Source organism: Cyprinus carpio, chromosome A3 (genome assembly GCF_018340385.1).
Source record: "Cyprinus carpio isolate SPL01 chromosome A3, ASM1834038v1, whole genome shotgun sequence".
NCBI lineage: Eukaryota > Metazoa > Chordata > Actinopteri > Cypriniformes > Cyprinidae > Cyprinus > Cyprinus carpio.
Window position 1 is genome coordinate 22,455,102 of NC_056574.1, and position 19,360 is coordinate 22,474,461.

At 37.4% G+C, this 19,360-nt stretch overlaps 1 protein-coding gene across 1 annotated transcript; it reads right to left on the minus strand.

Annotated features, from left to right (window-relative positions):
• Positions 1 to 366: 366 nt before the first annotated feature.
• trpm4a (transient receptor potential cation channel, subfamily M, member 4a) lies at positions 367 to 19,278 on the minus strand. The gene is made up of 28 exons (XM_042723873.1): positions 19,065 to 19,278; positions 14,805 to 14,866; positions 14,096 to 14,261; positions 11,833 to 12,013; positions 10,808 to 10,977; positions 9,487 to 9,664; positions 8,871 to 8,935; positions 8,262 to 8,510; positions 8,057 to 8,159; positions 7,862 to 7,980; positions 7,458 to 7,763; positions 7,024 to 7,125; positions 6,773 to 6,901; positions 6,245 to 6,374; positions 5,790 to 5,935; positions 5,585 to 5,697; positions 5,393 to 5,488; positions 5,256 to 5,302; positions 4,939 to 5,171; positions 4,747 to 4,862; positions 4,536 to 4,668; positions 4,285 to 4,459; positions 3,929 to 4,094; positions 2,801 to 2,982; positions 2,304 to 2,436; positions 1,931 to 2,003; positions 1,491 to 1,587; positions 367 to 963 (listed from the first exon to the last, which is right to left on the minus strand). Exons 1-28 carry the CDS (start codon positions 19,134 to 19,136, stop codon positions 929 to 931), a joined length of 3,777 nt encoding a protein of 1,258 aa, XP_042579807.1. The 5' UTR covers positions 19,137 to 19,278; the 3' UTR covers positions 367 to 928.
• Between the last annotated feature and the right edge of the window lie 82 nt (positions 19,279 to 19,360).

Sequence of the window (19,360 nt, forward strand, 5' to 3'; positions counted from 1 at the left end):
TGCTAAAATTCCACATGCATGTTTATGCAAGTAAAGCTGCTCGCACACAGAGTCTGTTCTGAAAACTGCAGCACTTCCATGTTCTCACCGAGCAAGTGGCTAAACTAAGATGATGTGCTGATTTAGCTCCAGTCAGATTTAAGCAGAGATCCTTAGAAGAGTCAAGTCCCCATCACCCCCCGCCCCACTCCACTGTTACCGAAGATGACAACCTGATCCTCATCGACTGCAGCTCTTGCCATGTAAGGCTTGTAGGAGACTAAGACCATGCCAACCTAGGAATCAAATGCTACTCAAAAGGGGACAGGGTCATTACAGATGGCCACTGGTAAATACTGAGAATAGAAAACAGAGAAGAGAATGTAAAAGCAAATAAAATTTAATTGGTACATCAACGCCATTTTAAATCAGTTAAAAAAACAACAACAACACAGGTTTGTAAAAAATGTGATACATTACGATCACAGAAAATAAAATGATTTCCAATAGTCAGTAACAGACACAATACAAAAGGTATCACAGTGTAATTGTGAATGATTTCACTGATTATTGCCATTCACTTATAAATTATTTTGTAGCATGTACAAGACAAAGCATAAATATCTGTAAGAAACAAATGACCAATGATTAAAAGTGACCCACAAGATTCAGTTACAGTTCAGATGAGCTCTCCTGGGTGGTTATTATCATTATGCTGTGCCTTTCCTGTCCCTGGAGTAAATCAACTCATATATTTGAAACTTGGACTAAATATTATATTTCTAAACTTTACTAGAAAAAATCATATCTTTCCTCCTGATGCAATGTTAAAAATCCGATACAAACAACGTGTTCTTGACATATAACATGTCAATAAGCTGAAATGGCACAAAGAATCATACAGAAAATAAGCACACGTTTGCATATTTCTGCATTATCAGCATAATTTTCATCTGGAAAAAGTGGGCCGTTTAGAAGCAATACCTGAAACACAGTCAGAAGAGACATGATAGTTAAAATAATGCTAAAATTATTTAGAAGTAACAAAAAATGTGAAAACACTAAGATTTCTTCATCTATCTATCTATCTATCTATCTATCTATCTATCTATCTATCTATCTATCTATCTATCTATCTATCTATCTATCTATCTATCTATCTATCTATCATTCTATCTCATCTATCTATCTATCTATCTATCTATCTATCCTATCTATCTATCATCTATCTATCTATCTATCTATCTATCTATCTATCTATCTATCTATCTATCTATCTATGGCTTTGGCCCTCCAGGAAATGAGTTTATATATAAAGATTCTGTGAGGACGTTATGTCTCCATCAGTAAGGAAGTACTGTAACTGTATATTTATATGTAAATCAGGATCATTAAAATGTTACAGCCAAACCAACACCATAAATGCTGTTACTAAGAGGGAACCTGAGAAACATAAGCTACACTTTGACACTGCAAAGTGGGGGAAAGGCAGAAGAGAGTGAGCACCACACCTTTGGAAGGAAGAGGAGGTGGACGTGTCTGCTTTACAAAATCACTCTGAGATAGTGCCTCCACTATCCAGGAGAGAGCAGTAGAGCAGTACTGCACCTGAGTAACAAGCAAACAGAAAGAGACATGGAGTGTCGGTCAAAAACCTGAGGTCCCCTTTAAAGCACAGGTTCATTAATTACATCGATCGGCTGACAGCTTGGCAGATTCTCAAAGCGGATCCACATTCTAAAGGCTCATACAGTGATAGGGAGAATGACGGATTGGCCTTGGTCTGCGCTGAGCAAGCAAACACAACAGCTGCGGCTAAAATAAGACAAGACCCATAGTCTTGCACCCACAAACGCATGCGTGCTCTCTGTGGGACGCTGCTGGGATTTAAAAACAGGTGTCAGTGTGTTCGATGGCCACAGGTAGACAGGTGTGCATAGTCGTCACTAACCTCTGACTCCAGCTTTCTCAACCTACGATCGTGATCGCGAATCTCCGACATCTGCTTCAGGACGCTGTCCACCCTACACACACATATGGACACAAATACACACATTCTGTCATTCAAGATGCTGGTGTCTGATTCAGCAGGATTTGACAGTCTCCATGTCTCCCCCCTTCACACGCACATAGACACGAAACGAGAGCCGCCACTGCGAGGTTACTAAATGCCCCCGGGTGTGTATTACATACAGATCTTCCTGTCAGTGACAGATATGTTCCCCACTCACTCATCTTTTCTAAAACTCACATTTGAAGTATGTAAAATAAGTTGGTAATTGTTGATCTGAGAGTATGGAAGAACAGTAATAGGAGTGACTGACTTTGTGGAGGTGCGTTTTAGCCGCTCTGTGTCGCTCTCTCGTTGTTTCTTGCCTTGCATGGAAAGCAGGTTTTCCTTCAGCGTTGATTCCCACATGTTCAGCAAACTGGCCTCTTTGCTTTTCAGGTCCAACACTAAGAAAAAAGACATGCCTCAGGATTAATGGGATACTTTCTCCAAAAAATTAAAACCCTGTCATTATTTACTCACCTTCATGCACTCTTCATGTCACCTTCAAGACCTGTATGACTTTCTTTTCTGAAGGTAGTTGGTAACCAAACAGTTTTGGTGACCATTGATTTCTATTTTGTGGATAAAAAAACTATGAGGCATTTCTTAGAATATCTTCTTTAAATTTCCACAGAAGAAAGAAAGTCATACAGGTTTGGAATGACATGAGGGAAAGTAAATGATAACAGGATTTTCATGGGTGAAGTCTCATGCAAATGAGACTCTGTGTATCATATAAGATCATGTGATATATACGTCAGAACATACTAAAGTGTTGGTTCTTATTGGAGGGCAATCTCTGAATGACTCTTTTGAAGAAGATATGGAGGTGGGAGATGATGATGAAGGGTGGGGAGAGGCAGGGGCGCGAGTGGTACTCTGCGATCAGGTTGTAGCGCTGGAACTTCCAGTATACATCGCTGTGCTCCTGAACTTTATTGAATGTGTAACTGTAGACAAATAACATAAACACACAATCATACTAAGCGATACGGTTAGAGAGGCTATGCTGTATTGTTAATAGAATATTTATTGTAGTAGCAAACGGACCCCTTCTGCCACTAGTGTTTCATTGCTAGGGATGCACCAGAAGTACAATTCTGTCTGATACTGAAGCTGAGTATTATTTTCAGAATACTATTTTGCTATTATTCTAAATACTATTATACTATTTTGTATAAAAATATAAAAAATTAAAGACACCATGAGTAAAATTAACTGTATTAAATGCTACTCAAGGCATAATAATATAAAGTATGAATCATGGATATGCATTTTAAGGTTTGCTGAAGTTTACATTTAACAGTGTTATTCCATTATTCATGTATTTAAAGATCAACTTTAAGTGAGCATTGGATGATGGCAAAAGTAATTTAAATATATAAAATAGGGGAAATGAGCATGAATAATTGAAAATTCAATATCAGCTGATATATATCCAGTCGACATACAGTACTGTTCAAAATTTGGGAGTCTGTAATACTTTTTTATTGTTGCTGAATAGAAGTATTAATTTATTTTAATCTTACTGACCCCCAAAAAATTTAAAATCTTGTATATATAAACTAAACATTTGTAATATCAGCCAGTAACAAATACTTATTGCTTTCACAAACTCTTTACTACACAGATGCAAATTTGAATTCAAATGTTTTTTAACTAAGCAATTTCAAAATATTTACAAATGAATAAACACTCCACCTCCTTGTGCTTAAGTGCCCATGGAACTAACTTTTGGAGAAATCTAGCAATCTAACATCTTTCAGTTATATCCAGACATGTTCCATGTAACATTTGCCAGTTCATAGTAACAGCTGAGTCCATATAAAATCATTGTTTTAAAACAAATAGGAAGACATCTGATGTTAGATCAGTGTTGAAGGTGTAGTTTTTTACCTAAACATTGCAATGAGCAAGTTCACCAGCAGAATATTGGTGACCAACAAGTAGACTGACAGCAGAATAAGAACCAGCCAGTTAGCATCAGACTGTGGGCATGGCTCCGCCCCCTGATGGATGAGAGTGACGTTGTCTGTACACTCTTTCTCGTGTCGCTTGTCAGCTGGAGTCAAAGAACAAAACTTATTACAACAGAGTCAATAAAATCAACTAAAAGTACAAAAGCTTCGGGTCAGTAAGTACTGACAGTAATTGATCAAAAGTAAAAGTAAAGACTTTTTACATTGTTACAAAAAATATATAGCAAAAATAACACACAACAGAGACACAGACACAGACATACACACACATACCATCAATTTCATCCAATGGTATCTGCCCATATATGTGCATGTATGGCCTGTAGAACACACGCCGAATTATCCAACCAGGACGTGAGTCGTAGGAGTACAGCAGCGCCTGATTGGCTACTCCATATGCCATTAGCCACACCCCCAGGAAGAACAGGAAGAAAAACACATCTTTCACCTGTGGAGTTCATGATCACTCTTTAGCAGGATTATATGCACTTTTTAGGACACATTCCAACTGAAAAACTCCTCACCATTTTGCCAACTATGATTATTTTTGGACCAAGTTGTTTGTGAACTGCAAATATATGAATGAGTCTGAGTGTGAAGACCATATAGTCGACACACAGTACCGCACGTCCGAAATTATACGTCCACGGAAACATTCTGCAACAAAAACGCACATGCACTAACCAATACAATCACATGCAAGGACATACACACGACAGATTGCACTCAATTAACCTGCAGAGAAGCCCAAGAATAAAGAGCGTGAGGGCCGTGATGTCGCACTTGTTCCAGATGTCTTGGATGTACAGCTTCATCCTTTGAATCACAGAGGTAGATCCTACAAAAAAAGTCTGAGAGGGAGATTAAGATTCAGCAACTGAACAAATGCATTGAAATGTGTGTAAACACAATGGAGATTGTTCATACCTGTCGAATTTCCTCACAGACCAGAGTAAAAACCCAGAAATACAACACAAGCTCTGAGGGGGCGGGTCCATCGGGAGGCGGGGACTTGAAGTCAACCAATAGGATGTAAGCAAACAGGAACAGGAAGAGGAAGTACATCAACACATTGCCTAGAAATGAAGTGACCGGTGCAAACCAGAACTGCCGCCATCGGTGCAATATAAAAGGCCGTTTTTGAGAGATAGCCTTTGATGCTGTAATATAAAAAGTCAAGATGTAAATTCCCTACAGCAAGTCAAAAGTTTAGCAGGATTTGTGATCGTGCCATTTAGACGTACCTTCTGGTTTTCCTCTTAGAGCATTACATTCCTCCACATCTTCCTCCCTGTGAAGGACATGTGCAAAACTCTTTATTTTATCTGTATCATCTCCAATTTAGTGAAAATGTTTATGGTGCTGAGAAACCATGAATTACGTGTTTATGCCATCAACCAATGACTCGGCTCCATCGACGCTATCTAATTCTTTACCCTGATGAAATTCATCTGGCTTTTCAACTTTCTCCTGCTCCCTAAGAGATTGAAAGGCATTAAGAGTTTGAAGACGGTACCAGAAAGAAAACTAATGATTCATGCCACAATCTTGGCTGAAAATATTGGGTACTGACTTGAAACTGATGAGGCTGGTGTAGATAAAGGGAGGCAGGAAAAATGACAGGACCAGTTTCCACACTTCTGTATTGCTGTCCATGTCCCCCCACCATATGTCTGACAGTAAAGTCTAGCCATGGACGGGATCAAGAATCATGACACCAGTGTAACTAATAAATATTGACATTCCATCTCCAACAGGTAAACATGACCACTGCTAACCTGCACACCATCATGGCTGAAGAAGAGGCGAGCGTCAGCCGCGGTAGCCATCTGCAGACAGGTAGCGCTGCCCCATACAGGTGACTGTCTGATGAGAAGCTTGAAAGAGCGGCTCTCATTGCTCTGGTAACACTCACTGAACACATCTATTATGTAAGTGATGAGAAAATACATAATGTAAGTTAATAAAAGTATTTTTTTTTTTTTTTTGCAAAACAAAAAAAATCTCATGGACCTTAATCTTTATAACTAAACAGTCATCTGAGACCACATGTAAAATTTGAGATCTGAGAACCTTTAAATAAACTAAATATTGATATACTTTAAATCCTGCACTATTAGGAACCATTAAAATTGGTTATGCAAGCATAACAGGCAACCACATCTGTCTTATTCTTAACCTATGGAATAAATATAAAATACAAGCATTTTGGGCCCCACTGATTCACACCCACCATGAGCCAGATTCTCAAAGGTTTGAGCAAGTTCTTTCATTGAGAGCTTGGTCTCAGTCTCTGTCTCCAACTTGGAGAGCTCTCTTAATATCTTACATCCGGCAAGAGCACTTAGCACTGACTCCCCCGCCTAACATCGAGAGGGGAAAAGAGCAAAACAAAGCTAAATTATTAAAATTGTTACACATTGACCATAGGAATTATCATGATCAGTGACTCCAGTCATAATAAACAATACAATCTGTGGTATTCAGCATGCATCCCTCCTGTAACTGGACGCTTTTACTTGCTGAAAAAATTAATATGAGGTTTACACAGTGGCATGACTGACTACTTTAATCTTTAGTGTGATACTAAACCACTAGGTGTCAGTATAAAGTCCAGGATCACTGTCATATGCAACTTTAACCTTCTCATTTGCAAATATATATATTTGACCAAACATCACTGATGATTATGATTGCAAGTACTTAAAGAGATTAGAAAGCGTTTGCATGGAACATGATATGGGTTTCCACTATGACTTACCATTTCCCAGAAGTAGATAGACATTTCTCTGCGATTCTGAAGAACGGCCCAAATGAACAGAGCTATCCAGGGAGACATACAGCGCTGTTTCCGGTACACACTCTCAGTTTGCAGCAACATATTCACATGCTGAAAGCACGAGACAGAAACTATGATCGCAACATTGTAATCTTTAATCAACATATATGTATAGTGAGAGAAATCAAATCATTTCACCAATCCCGATACCTCTGAAAAAACCTGGCTGGTACCTTCATTGCTTTCCTTGAGGCCCATCTGTGTTCTACTCCAAGAGGAGCGTAGTAAAATGGCTGACAGACATCTTCCATGATTTCTGATAACACCCGTGAAACCTGGGAGATAGAAAAACCTTAATGCACACGTTTTACATAAAGTTGAATGCGAAAGTCTGACAGTACAATAAAATACTGGATTCAAGTCTGGATATGAACAGAAACATCAATAAAACCAACTAGAAATAAAATGATAAAACTGATCAAAAGTGACTGTAAAGATATCGTTACAAATTTTAAATAAAGTTCCTTTGAATTTTTGCCATCACAGGAATAATGGTACATGGTAGTACATGTGTTTTATTGTTTGTTTGTTTTTCTCCCAGATGTAATATCATAATTTCTCCTTTTAACCTTATACTTCTAACACTGGTTTCAGTGTCGTCTTTTACCTCATATAGAGTGAGGTCTCGAGCAGCGGATGGGGTGGTGAGGCTGGTGGCGTGGCTCTTGAAAGATGAATTCTCATCTGGTAAAGTTAAGCGGGTCTGAGAGCCAGCTAAGCCCACTCGCTCCTGCAGCCTCCTCTGGAGGAATGAGGACACCAGACTGCAGTCTGACAGTGAGCTGTAAAGACTCTCTAAACGATGGTATGTCAGATAGTCCAGTATGTTCAAGCCGTTTTCCACAAACAGGCGCACAAAATGGGGTTTGTCGTTCACCAGCGCATCAGTCATCGCTTCCTCCAGGTCTTCATACTAAGAGAAAGATTAAATCAATAGAAGCTGTCATGTTAAAACACAGTTTTACAGTTTTGTGCTGGATTTGGTTTCATTCATTCTGCTGTTAATCCTACCCTCCACTGGATGCCACCGTTAAAGAGTTCACTCTTGGCGATGTCCACTCTGTCCCAGGCCACTGCCAGCTTCAGCTCTTCAGTGTACTCGCTAGCATCATTTGCATCCCGTTTAGCAGCTGAACATGCACACATAAACCCATAAGTATATACTGTATATGTGTTGAATTCTCAGAGCAGGTGATTTAATCTCACCTCTTACAAGAGCTCTAAGAATGATTCTGTCAAAGTCATCTTGCCCTTCCTGGTCTCCATGAAGCACGGTGATCAGATCTCTGTTGTTATAGATACTAAGTGCCTGTGTGAAAAAGAGAAAAGCAACCAAAAATAAAAGAAATATTCATTAATTAATTAATTGTCCTGCATGCACTCTCTATCCAGTCTCTTGCTGGACACTCACCTGTTCCACAAGCTTCTCCAGTTCAGTCTCAGAAGGGAAATGTTTGTTAATTTTCTCTCTCACTCGGTCCCTGAGCTCAACACTGGCTCTTTTCCTGCTTTCCTCGGAAGTGGTCGGCAAAGTGGGACTCACCGGTGGACTCAGAGGTATGTTGAGATCCTTCAGGATTGCTGCTATCAGGTCTGCCGCTGGACCCGACCCTGCCAGCACCAACCATGGAGTGGTATTTTTCAGCGATACATCTACTCTCTGCAGTGAAAAAGAGATTATTACTTTCAAATATGCTTAAAACTGATTTAATGCCATTTTATACATTACAATTACATTTTAGATTCCTAGACACTTTATGCAGTTATGACCGCAATTGTTAAATGTGTATCATTCATAAATCATTGGTTCAACTGGTGGGCCTCATTCCAAAAACAGGTTGTGTTAGCAGCTAAAAATATGAACAAAACCATGTACAGACAGAACAAAACAACATGACATTCAATTGGAACACAAAATTAAATAAAATTAAAATATAATATTAATAAAACAAAATTAATTTTATTATTTTAAAAGAAAGTATGGTTTAATATTAATATTAAAATAATCATGTGTAAAGACCTCAAGCATTGCAGCATCTCCTGCGATCAGCACACACAAAACAGGAATCTCAATGCTTCCACTACCTGTTAAGAGCAAGAGGAAGACAGATATGTTAATACAACAGAAATATAGCATTACTCAAACTAAACAATGAACATAAAGGTACTAGTATTTCATTTCCATTTGTTTCAGAACTACATTCTCAGTCTGCTCCACTAGAGAGCAGTATAACCCTTATATTACATGATAAATTTATCCTAATTGTATTCTGTTTTTATTTGTTATTTATTATTTGTGTCTATGGGACTGTGGATGAAATTTTATGTAATGCTGCAAAAAAACAACAACTACCCTTTGTAAGGACAATAAAGAGTGTTTACTACTACTAAATGAAATCTTTCTGAATCCATTTACTCAATAAATACCACCAATGTTTAGCTTCCCTCTTCCTTCCTCTTGTTTACTTCTCTGTTATTTATTTTATTTAATAAAAGGAAGTGCTTAGTTCCTCAGGGATGTTCTTGCGCTTCCCGTCAGTCCCTGATTTAAGGTGCTAAATAAACGATTTGGGAATTTGCTGTTGAGCTTTGTGCTCAAGAAGAGCTTTTCAGTCGAAGCGTCTTCTTTCTCTCACCCCAGATGCCAGTGCGCTGATGGGAGATGAAGTCTTCCAGGTTGGCTCTGAACATTGTTTCACCACCTCTGTGTCCTACACTTCCATCATCCACCAAGAGGAAGGCCTGGTGGTTGTTGTCAAGGCAGCTGGACTCACGGGGCATGTTGTGCACATAGTACCGCGCTGGGAAACTACCCTTGTAAATAATAACCAACAGTATGATTTTACAGAGCAGCCTAGGCAAAGTCCTCCAATGGTTCAAAACACTATTCAGGTCTTTATGACATTTACTGAAACGCTAATGTACACTCTGTAAAAAGTATCTGAATATTGAACTACACTTAAAATGTTTCAGTTTCATTTGATATTTCACAATTTATCAGATCAAGTGGCCTCTACAAACATATGATGCTAGACATAACTTTGCAATTACATTAAATGAATTTGCCCCAAAGTTAGGTGAAGGTGAAGTTAATCACAAGATTACTGTACGTTTTTTTATGACTAACACAGTACTGATTATATTGTATCCAATGACCAATATGCAAAACCAATTATTTATTATTGTTTTATAACAAATATAAAAAAAATTATAACAAAAATGGCAATAATAATGATATATGATACAAATTAAATTGAATTAAAAACATTTCAATTAATAATACTAATAGTAATAACAAATAATTCATAATATTATCATTAATTGAATTGAATTGAATTGAATTGAATTGAATTGAATTGAATTGAATTGAATTTAATTGAATTGTGAACTTTAAAGATCTTTAAAAATATTAGTCAAATCAGCTAAGGGTCTGTCTCTGTTATTCAAATTACCTACAGACTTGTAGACTAGTTAACCTAAGTCGGATGCAAACACACACACACACACACACACACACACACACACACACACACACACACACACACACATTTGTTTTTGTGAATTGTGGGCACATTCCATCGGCGTAATGGTTTTTATACTGTACAAACTGTATATTCTATCACCCTACACCAACCCTACACCTAACCCTAGCCCTCACAGGAAACTCAAAAAAACTCATTCTGTATGGTTTATAAGCGTTTTGAAAAATGGGGACATGGGTTATGTACTCATAAGTCACCCTTTCCTTGTAATACCTGTATCATACCCATGTCTTTATACAAAGTTGTGTCCTGATATGTCACAGTAACATGCACACACACACACACACACACACACACACACACACACACACACATAAACATAAAAATAAACCTAAATTTTTTTTTTTTTATGTTCATACATTTTAAGTGTGGCTTTGTGTTCATACTGAAGCAGAATGGACTCATACGGTTGTACCTGTGGGTTTACGAGTTGCTGACGTTGGTAAATCAAGCCCCAGGGTGCAACACCAACAGCTATAACTTTGCCCTGGGAAAGAGATGAAGCTGTTGCACAATGATCCCTTACTGCCTCACCTACACAATGACCAACACCCTCCCTCAGACCTGATGTCATGATCCAAGCCCCTTGAAAAAAAAAGAAAAAAGAAAAGCGACTATTACCTAAATTACTCAGCAATTTACACTGTGCATTAAATTGCACAGAAATACATAAAAGTCACAAAAACCATCACTGATAAACATTGAAAAGGTATTTACCATAATGCAACTCTTCTGGATTCAAGCCATTTACATTTTTACCATATACATAATAAACCTTATCAACACACTACAAACTAACACACAGGAGGAATGCCACTATTGAGTAATACTAGTTTGGCCTGTCTATCACTGACCTTAAGACTAGACACTAATTACTGGGTGCATGAAAACAGTTATTAACACTTTTCCAAAACACATTTCAGGAAAGCTACCTTCCTACTTGATCTACTCTCTGAGCCAGTCATGGCCGTAACATTTGCTCATAACCATATCCACATCAGAGTTAAATATTCATAAAACATATTTGGTCTCTGGATGTCTATATGCAGTGATATATGATAAATTGATATGGCCACTGTAGTTTCATTACATGTTGCAGTTTTGTTATCAGTTTCAAAATTTTAATGACATCTCATGACTTATCAGTCAGGCTTATGGAGCACCTCAGTGAGCAAATCTGGCAAATCTTCCCCAGCTTAAAGTCTTCACTGTAGATAAAAAGTCATCCGTGGTCTCCATATTATTTCAATACATTTCATAATGTTCTCAGAAACCTCTTGAAATTTGCTATTAACTGGAAGTTTGTCAGTCTGAGTATTTTGTGTGTGTATGTAAAGGCATGCGTGGACATACTGATGGATTTCAGAAAAAGAAAGTCAAATGTTAATCACACATTTATTCTGCCATGTAGTATTTTTTTACACTAGCAGGAGAATTTACCTGTGCTCTGTGCGGCCCGAACAAGACCCTGTCTGATCACCTCTCGCACCCAAGGTTTGACCTTCTCTTTCCCCTCTCCCCCCACCACAGACACCACCAGATTGGGTACCGGCAGGCCCCACTGTGACGTCATCAGCGAGTACACATTGTCCGGAGGCGTATCATGTGCCAGACGCAGAAATTGGGGACACAAGATGAATGACATATGAATGCACAGCAGAAAAACAGCCCTCAATGTTTGTAGGGAAGAGCGAGGTGATTTTAGCTTGTGGGGAAGTTGAGCCACCCCTTGTTTATAGACAACCATAAATAAAATTGGTGATGTGACCACAAAAATTTTAAGATATATGATTTTTACTCACCCTGTGATAGAGAGAGGTCCATTTAATAATTGGTAAATGCATTTATTAAGTTCAAAAAAAGTTGTTTTGCTGTTCAAAGTGATTTTATTTATGTAAGGGCTAATGCCTCAAGGACTCAGTTTGAACTTAATTTTGTTCTGAAAAAAAAAGACTTTATCTTTAAATAAAACTTTTAAGAAGTCATACCATTCTATTATAGAAACTGCTTTATCCTTATTAGGGTCATGGGGAGCTGGATCCTAACCCAGGGTCTTGAGCTGCAGGTGGGGAAACTCCCTGCATGGATAGTCAGTCCATCACAAGGCTTACACATTTTCTCACAGATTTTAAGAACTGGTATTTATTGAATTTCTCTTCCTTTGATATAGCATGAGGTGAGAATGTTCAGTTTTATTTCAGCATAATCAATGGTACAGTTTAACCTCATGTGGCTCAACTTAACCCTCACTGCGGCACGACCATCAAAAGACCACTTTTTTTGGAAAGCCATATTTTGAAAGCAGTTTAACGTAAGTAAAAAGTGGCTTAACTCACCCCACACTCCCCTATGTTTGATATTATTCATCCTAAACTAAGGGACACAGGCATTCAGACAGGTGTGACATTCAGACATGTTCCTCACATGCACCAACATGCAGGATTTTTATGTTGTCACTCAAAAACTGCTGAATGTAGGAAGGGATTTGTGTGAAAAGAGAAAGACTGAACAATGGATCTGAATGAGGCAACACACAGTCCTCAAAAAAAAAAAAAAAAATTAAGAGATGTTTCCTTTTGTTACCATTTAATTTTAATTGTCTTTTATGTAGTAATGAGAAGTATGACTCCAGGCTCTGTGGAGTTGGTTAAAGGGAAGTTTATAATAGGTGTAGATTACATGATTTCATTGCTGTTCTGTAATTGCCCAGCGGCCTGGCATACTTTTAAGGGGAATGACAATAGACCTTAGAGTAGTGCCATATTTAATTTTTGACAGGAGTGAAAATGAGGCTGTGAAGAACAGAAACACAGTGAGTTCAAAAGATGTAATGCTGTTTAACAACATGCAGATAGTTCAGCTGATGAAACATCATGAACATGAAACATTTACAGAAATATGTATTAATGTTGCACGCTTCCTGTTAAATTCATATATAAATATCTATCCCTCAAAGCCTCATTTTCAAACAGGAAAAATTCATTGTGGTCTACCCTGACTAAGGTCTATAACCTAATATAAATACAATTTCAATGTATTTGTATTTTCATTTAATTAGTAAACAAAGAGGTTTTTGCACTGAAATGCCATTCACAACAGTGGCACTACAGTGAATTTGCTTTAAAAAAATGCATTCTCAAGAAAATTAATTGGTAACACTTTACAATTTGGTAACAATAGTTAATGCTTTAGACACCACAACCTAACAATGAAAAACATTATAATTTAAGTCACTTTATATATAAAAATAAAATTTTTTAAAAAAAAAAAAAACACAAAAACTCTAAAAAACCTCTCCACATTTAAAATATCACACACAACACTTAAAACAACAATCAAAAAAAAAAAAATCCAATCATTTCAAAAGGAATCCAGGTGATCATGAATTTCTAGTGAGGACCAACTTCTGTGTGAGCTGTGTGAGCTCTGCTTCATTCATGGCTACACTTTTGACAATAGACAATGGTTCTTTTTTGTCCATGGAATTTCCTCAGTAAGCTGTGGTTTTAATCACCTCATTTGTGTTTTTGTACTTTTTGTTCAGGCACAGTGAGTTTTTAGTAATTTCTTCAACGAATGAAACCTCACTGTAAAGTATAACCAGTTTATCATAATTGTATTGTCAGATAGAGTTCATATTCTAAATTACAGTAACTGTGATTGTGCGTGCTTGAGCAGGTGTAAAAGAAAGCAAGACACCCACTGGACTGTTTCTGCGTCCAGCTCCAACAAACTCCAGCTGTCCAAAGGCATCAGTGGGGTATTCAGAGGTGTGTTGTTCACTGTCCCACTGGCTGATCACATGATCACCAGCTGTTATGGATGCATGAAGTTCCTGTGCTCCACCACACTGGCACAAAACCCCATTACTGCCACAGAGAGAGAGAGAGAGAGAACTGTCAAAACAGGTTGCAGTGGGTTCAGAATTCTCATATACTTACAATTCATTTCAGATGAAGAGAAAAGAAGAAACCAATATTCTATGTGTGTGTGTGTGTGTGTGTGTGTGTGTGTGTGTGTGTGTGTGTGTGTGTGTGTGTGTGTTATTCATGTTACAAATATTTAATCAAATGAAGGTCACACAATGTACACATCACCACTTAAATTAATAAATTAAATGAAAACAGTACCTGTCCAAACCCTATTGTGAATCATTACATAACAATCGCTTGTAAATGGGAAATGGACAGAGAAATTGTACTTTGTTGACAAATGGCAGTTCACCTTCATTCAAGAAAAAAACGGCATATTTGTTGACCCACCCTCCATTTCCAAATCAGCTACTTAACGGCTCAGATCATATTACCAGAAGATCAATGTCTATTTCAAATGAGAGTATGAAAGGACTGAATAGTTTTCGGCATACGCTAGTAAATCTGAATGCAAGAGAAAATGTAAAACGGCAGTTGTACCTGAATGAGTCCTCCACAAAGGTGGTGCACACTCTCTTTTTAATCAACTTTGGGATCCAGCTCTACAACACAGACATTACACAGTAAAGCATGAGTCAGAGGCATTTTCATGTGCAGGTCCGGTTTCTTTTCTTTCACAGTCAGTGACTGCGGAGAACTATTACTGGCAATATCATTTTCAAGGAAATGTTGAAATGTGTGAACTGCAATTCTAAATCACAGAAACTAACAGCTTATGTGTGACTTCTGCCTACTTAAAGATCTTTCAAAACCCAAATATAGCCAAGATTACACAGAACAACAAAACACAATCACAGTAATCAAAATCATTTTACTTAGGCCATAACTGTTCTAATTATAATAATTTAAAAATAAAAGAAAAACCTTTAGTCTGGATAAAGGCAATATATATTAGATGACTGTATTTGGAAATTAAATACAATTAAATGCAAACTAAATAAAGAAAATAAATATTAAAATATAATTCAAAAACTGTCTCAAAAAGTTTTGATTATTAAAACATATGCTGAGCTGAGATAATAATCAAACCTTTAGGAACATTTAAAACAAAATAAAAAGAGAAGGTTCTTCTTAGGTTGCTAAAATTAAACAAACAAGGTCAACTTTTTTTCAGAACTACAAACAGCATGTTTGTTTATCCAACACAAGAGCTATAATGTAGCTTATAATGGATAATAATTCAGCATAACACAAAATATACTAGCTCTGTAGTTTGACAATGTTTTCACTTTTAACATGCTATCATCCATCTTCATCTTGATTTTTTATTGCTCTTTTTATTTTTTCATTTCATTCTCCTATAATCTTGTTTATATTTTAATTGAATATATTTTATAAATATACATTTCATTTTTTATTTCATGGATTTAATAATCTTTTGAATTGCTTTATTGTTTTTGCTTTTTGAGAATTTTTGTGTATAATACATAGAACACAGAGAATGTTCTCACATATCTTAAATGTAAACATCTTATAGGACAGACAAAATACATATATGTGTGTATGTATACGTAGCCTATGTATGTACATGTAGGCCTCCCAATCTTCGTCCCAAAAAACTGTTAAACAAGCTTATAACTTTAATATTTTGCTTTGGTTAATCATTTCATCTGACATTCCTCAGCAACATCAGAGACAATCCAAACCTTTTAATGGAAAACCCGTTAAAAAAGTAATTACATTTGCATTAGCTTACAGTTGTTGCATAGTAAGATACATATCTTAATGCATTTAACTACTGTATTAAGGTGGAGACTTATTGAAATTTAATAGGAGTGGCAACAGGACTCTGCCTTTGATAAATTGCTTCTGCTTATATTGTTCTCTGTCCCCTGGATAAAAGCGTCTACTAAACAAATATGCAGCGGTCCAAGAAAATATCAAACCCTCCAGTTCCTAAAGTAACCTCAGTTCCCTGAGATAAGAGAACGAGCGTTGCGTTGACACGCTTTTTTGGAAACTCCTGTTTACTCTGGTACTGAAGCCTGATTTGTTCACGTTCGTGTAGCTGCGCGAACCAATTGTGCTTCAACCCACCAAAATGGGAGTAGCAGACCTCTACATAAGTTGGCTCTGATCGCCATTTCATCATAATCTTTTGACTGAACCAACAGTAATCGATTCATGCACAGTCTTGTAGCACAGCAGTAACGGAGCATTCCCTTTCGAAAGTTCTTTCTCATTGCATTGACACGCTTATGGGGAACGTTACACTCAGAGGCGTGTCTACGTGGTGGCCAGGGGTGGCACCGGCCCCCCCTGAAATTTGGCTGGCCACCCCAGGTGCTCCCCCACCCCCACCAGATGTCTTGCGATAGACTTGTTTTAAGTAAATTTCTAACTGCATCTGGCAGTGGCGGATCCTGGCATATGTAGCTGCCTAGGGCCGCTTTCTTCTCCTCTTTAAAAATAAATTCACATAATGACAATGTCGTGATGTTTGACAGATATCGAGAGCGCATAATGTTACGTGATCCATGTAATGCGCGAGCACGAATCTCCATTCACAAGTGGATTTCCTTCACTCACACAAAACTGGATGTGTGCATTTTAAATATACATTTTTCTTTTATGAATTGGCTCTGCTTTTGCTCAGAGATTACGTGTATGCTCAAACGTTCTTGCATCACTGAAGACTAAAAGCGCTTTTTTTCTAATTCAGATGGCTTATCTCATTAAATGGAAGCAAGCTGATTATAGTCAGCCTTCTTTAGTTATTTATTTTATTAATAGCCTACTTATTTTAGTTAAGTGCTTAACTTATAAATATGCATTTATTCAATTGTTAATTAAGTGCATTTGTATTTTGTTATTTTTGTATATAGTTTTGCAATAAAAGCGTATTAACCAGGTTCCAGAAATAATCACTGAGGGTGCTTCTAAAACTAGTGAGGGTGCTCTGGTCTTAATGCCCATTTTCACATATTTTCTCCCGTCTATTGCTTTGGTCATCATTGTCAATCACTGCTACTTCGAGAGTGAATCCCACATAAATATGCAGATGTCATTCCCGAAACTTTCCAACGTGTGTGTGGCTGAAAAAAGTTCTACATTTTAAATGGATCATAGACTAGAAAGCTTGCAAAGAGTGCTCATTACCACTTAAAAAGCTGTCACTCTTTGTTTAGTGAGTGTATACACGATGTATTTTAACATACATCGTGCCGCAAAACATAACACCCAGACTGGCCACCCCATTTAAAATGCTCTAGACACGCCCCTGGTTACTGGCTACCAGTAGCCGCTCGCATCAAATTCAAGGTACTGATGCTTGCCTACAAGACGAACACTGGCACGGCGCCAAATACCTAAGCTCATTAGTTCAATCTTATGCGCCCTCCAGAAGTTTGCGCTCTGCAAGTGAACGACGCCTTGTGTTGCCATCCCAAAGAGGATCAAAATCACTCTCACTGACCTTTTCTTGGACTGCGCCCAGCTGGTGGAATGACCTCCGATCTCAATTCGAACAGCTGAGTCTTTACTCATTTTCAAAAAACATCTAAAGACTCATCTTTTTCGCCTGCACTTAACCAACTAATACTAGTACTTACCTTTTCTTTTTCTTGTCTATCAAAATCTAAAAAAAAAAACAAAAAAAAAAAAAAAAAAAAAAAAAAATAAAACCCTGGCTACGTGTTCTGTAGGCTACTAGACTAACTGAGACTTGTCATTGCACTTGTATACCGTTGTTGTTCTCTTGTTGATCTGATTGTTTCTGTTGTTCTCATTTGTAAGTCGCTTTGGATAAAAGCGGCTGCTAAATGAGTAAATGTATTATTATAATTGACTGATTAAATGTAAGAATTTGACTCAAAAGATTGTGCACAGCTGTAGAAAAAAATAACCATTTATAAAGGTAAAAATGTCCATAAATGGTAAAAATCAATTTAAACTTATATTGGAAAAGATTAATTTCTATCACTGCTGTGAACTGGCCACACATAATATGAAATATATGAAAAACTTTAGGAGTCAGCTGTCCCCGGTAGTCCTTAAGATATCAGCACAATAACACACTCAGCAAAATATAGTCTAATTATATTTATCGATAAAATTCCAGAAAATATTGAGATATATTTTTTTTATATATCGCACACCCCTAGTAGCTACTGACACAAAATGATTTGCAATGGTCACTTTGTCACGGCCGTGTAGACAACCTCAAGCTGTTGGTTTATTTATTTATTTATTTTTGGCTAGAAGAAGTTATGAATGGCCGGTAACTTAAAAATTTAGTAGCCAAAATGGCTGGTGAGGGAAAAAGTAAATTTCAATCCAATCCCTGCCTACCAGAGTAAACAAGAGTTTCCTCATAAGCGTTTAAACGCAACGGGAGGGACCCTTCGAAAAGGAACTGGAATAACTTTGGGGAAAATAAGCTTTTTCATTCAACTTCTTACAAGTGCATAGGTGTATACAAGCCTGCACTCACAAAATCGTGACTCCGGACACCTGCTGTTTTTTCCAGTGTCTATATAGATATAGGACTATTATCAGTCATTTGTCATTTTAAGAGTTTCTCCTAACTAACTAGCGCTTTCTACGTGCAGTTTGGAAAGCCACCTCGTTTTAAACGTTTATTACATTTTTATTATTATTTTATTTATTATTATTATTACAAAGCATGAACAATTAAAAAAAATTACTGGCATCCCACTTCCTTACTGTAATTTAGGTGAATACTTTTACGTTATGTATTGCCAAACAACACTATTTACATTAATAATGTATCAAACACACCTGATCTTTTTCGGATTTTCTTTCCCCTCCACCTCCTTCATGCTCTTTCTCAATTTTCTTCATTTTGATCATCTGTCCGTTTCAGAGAGTAGGCTTATTAGGGATCAATTATTCTTCAGATGAGTTCCATGGGGAGTCTAGATCCAATTATGTTCTAGTTTGCCATCAACCGGATTCACGAGATATCCAATGAAACTTTTTTCTAAATCCGTAAATTTGAAAGCCCCGCCCACACTACACGTCTCACGCGCCGCGGGCTCTCCTGGACGCATTCCAGCACGAGCTCACGATGGTTC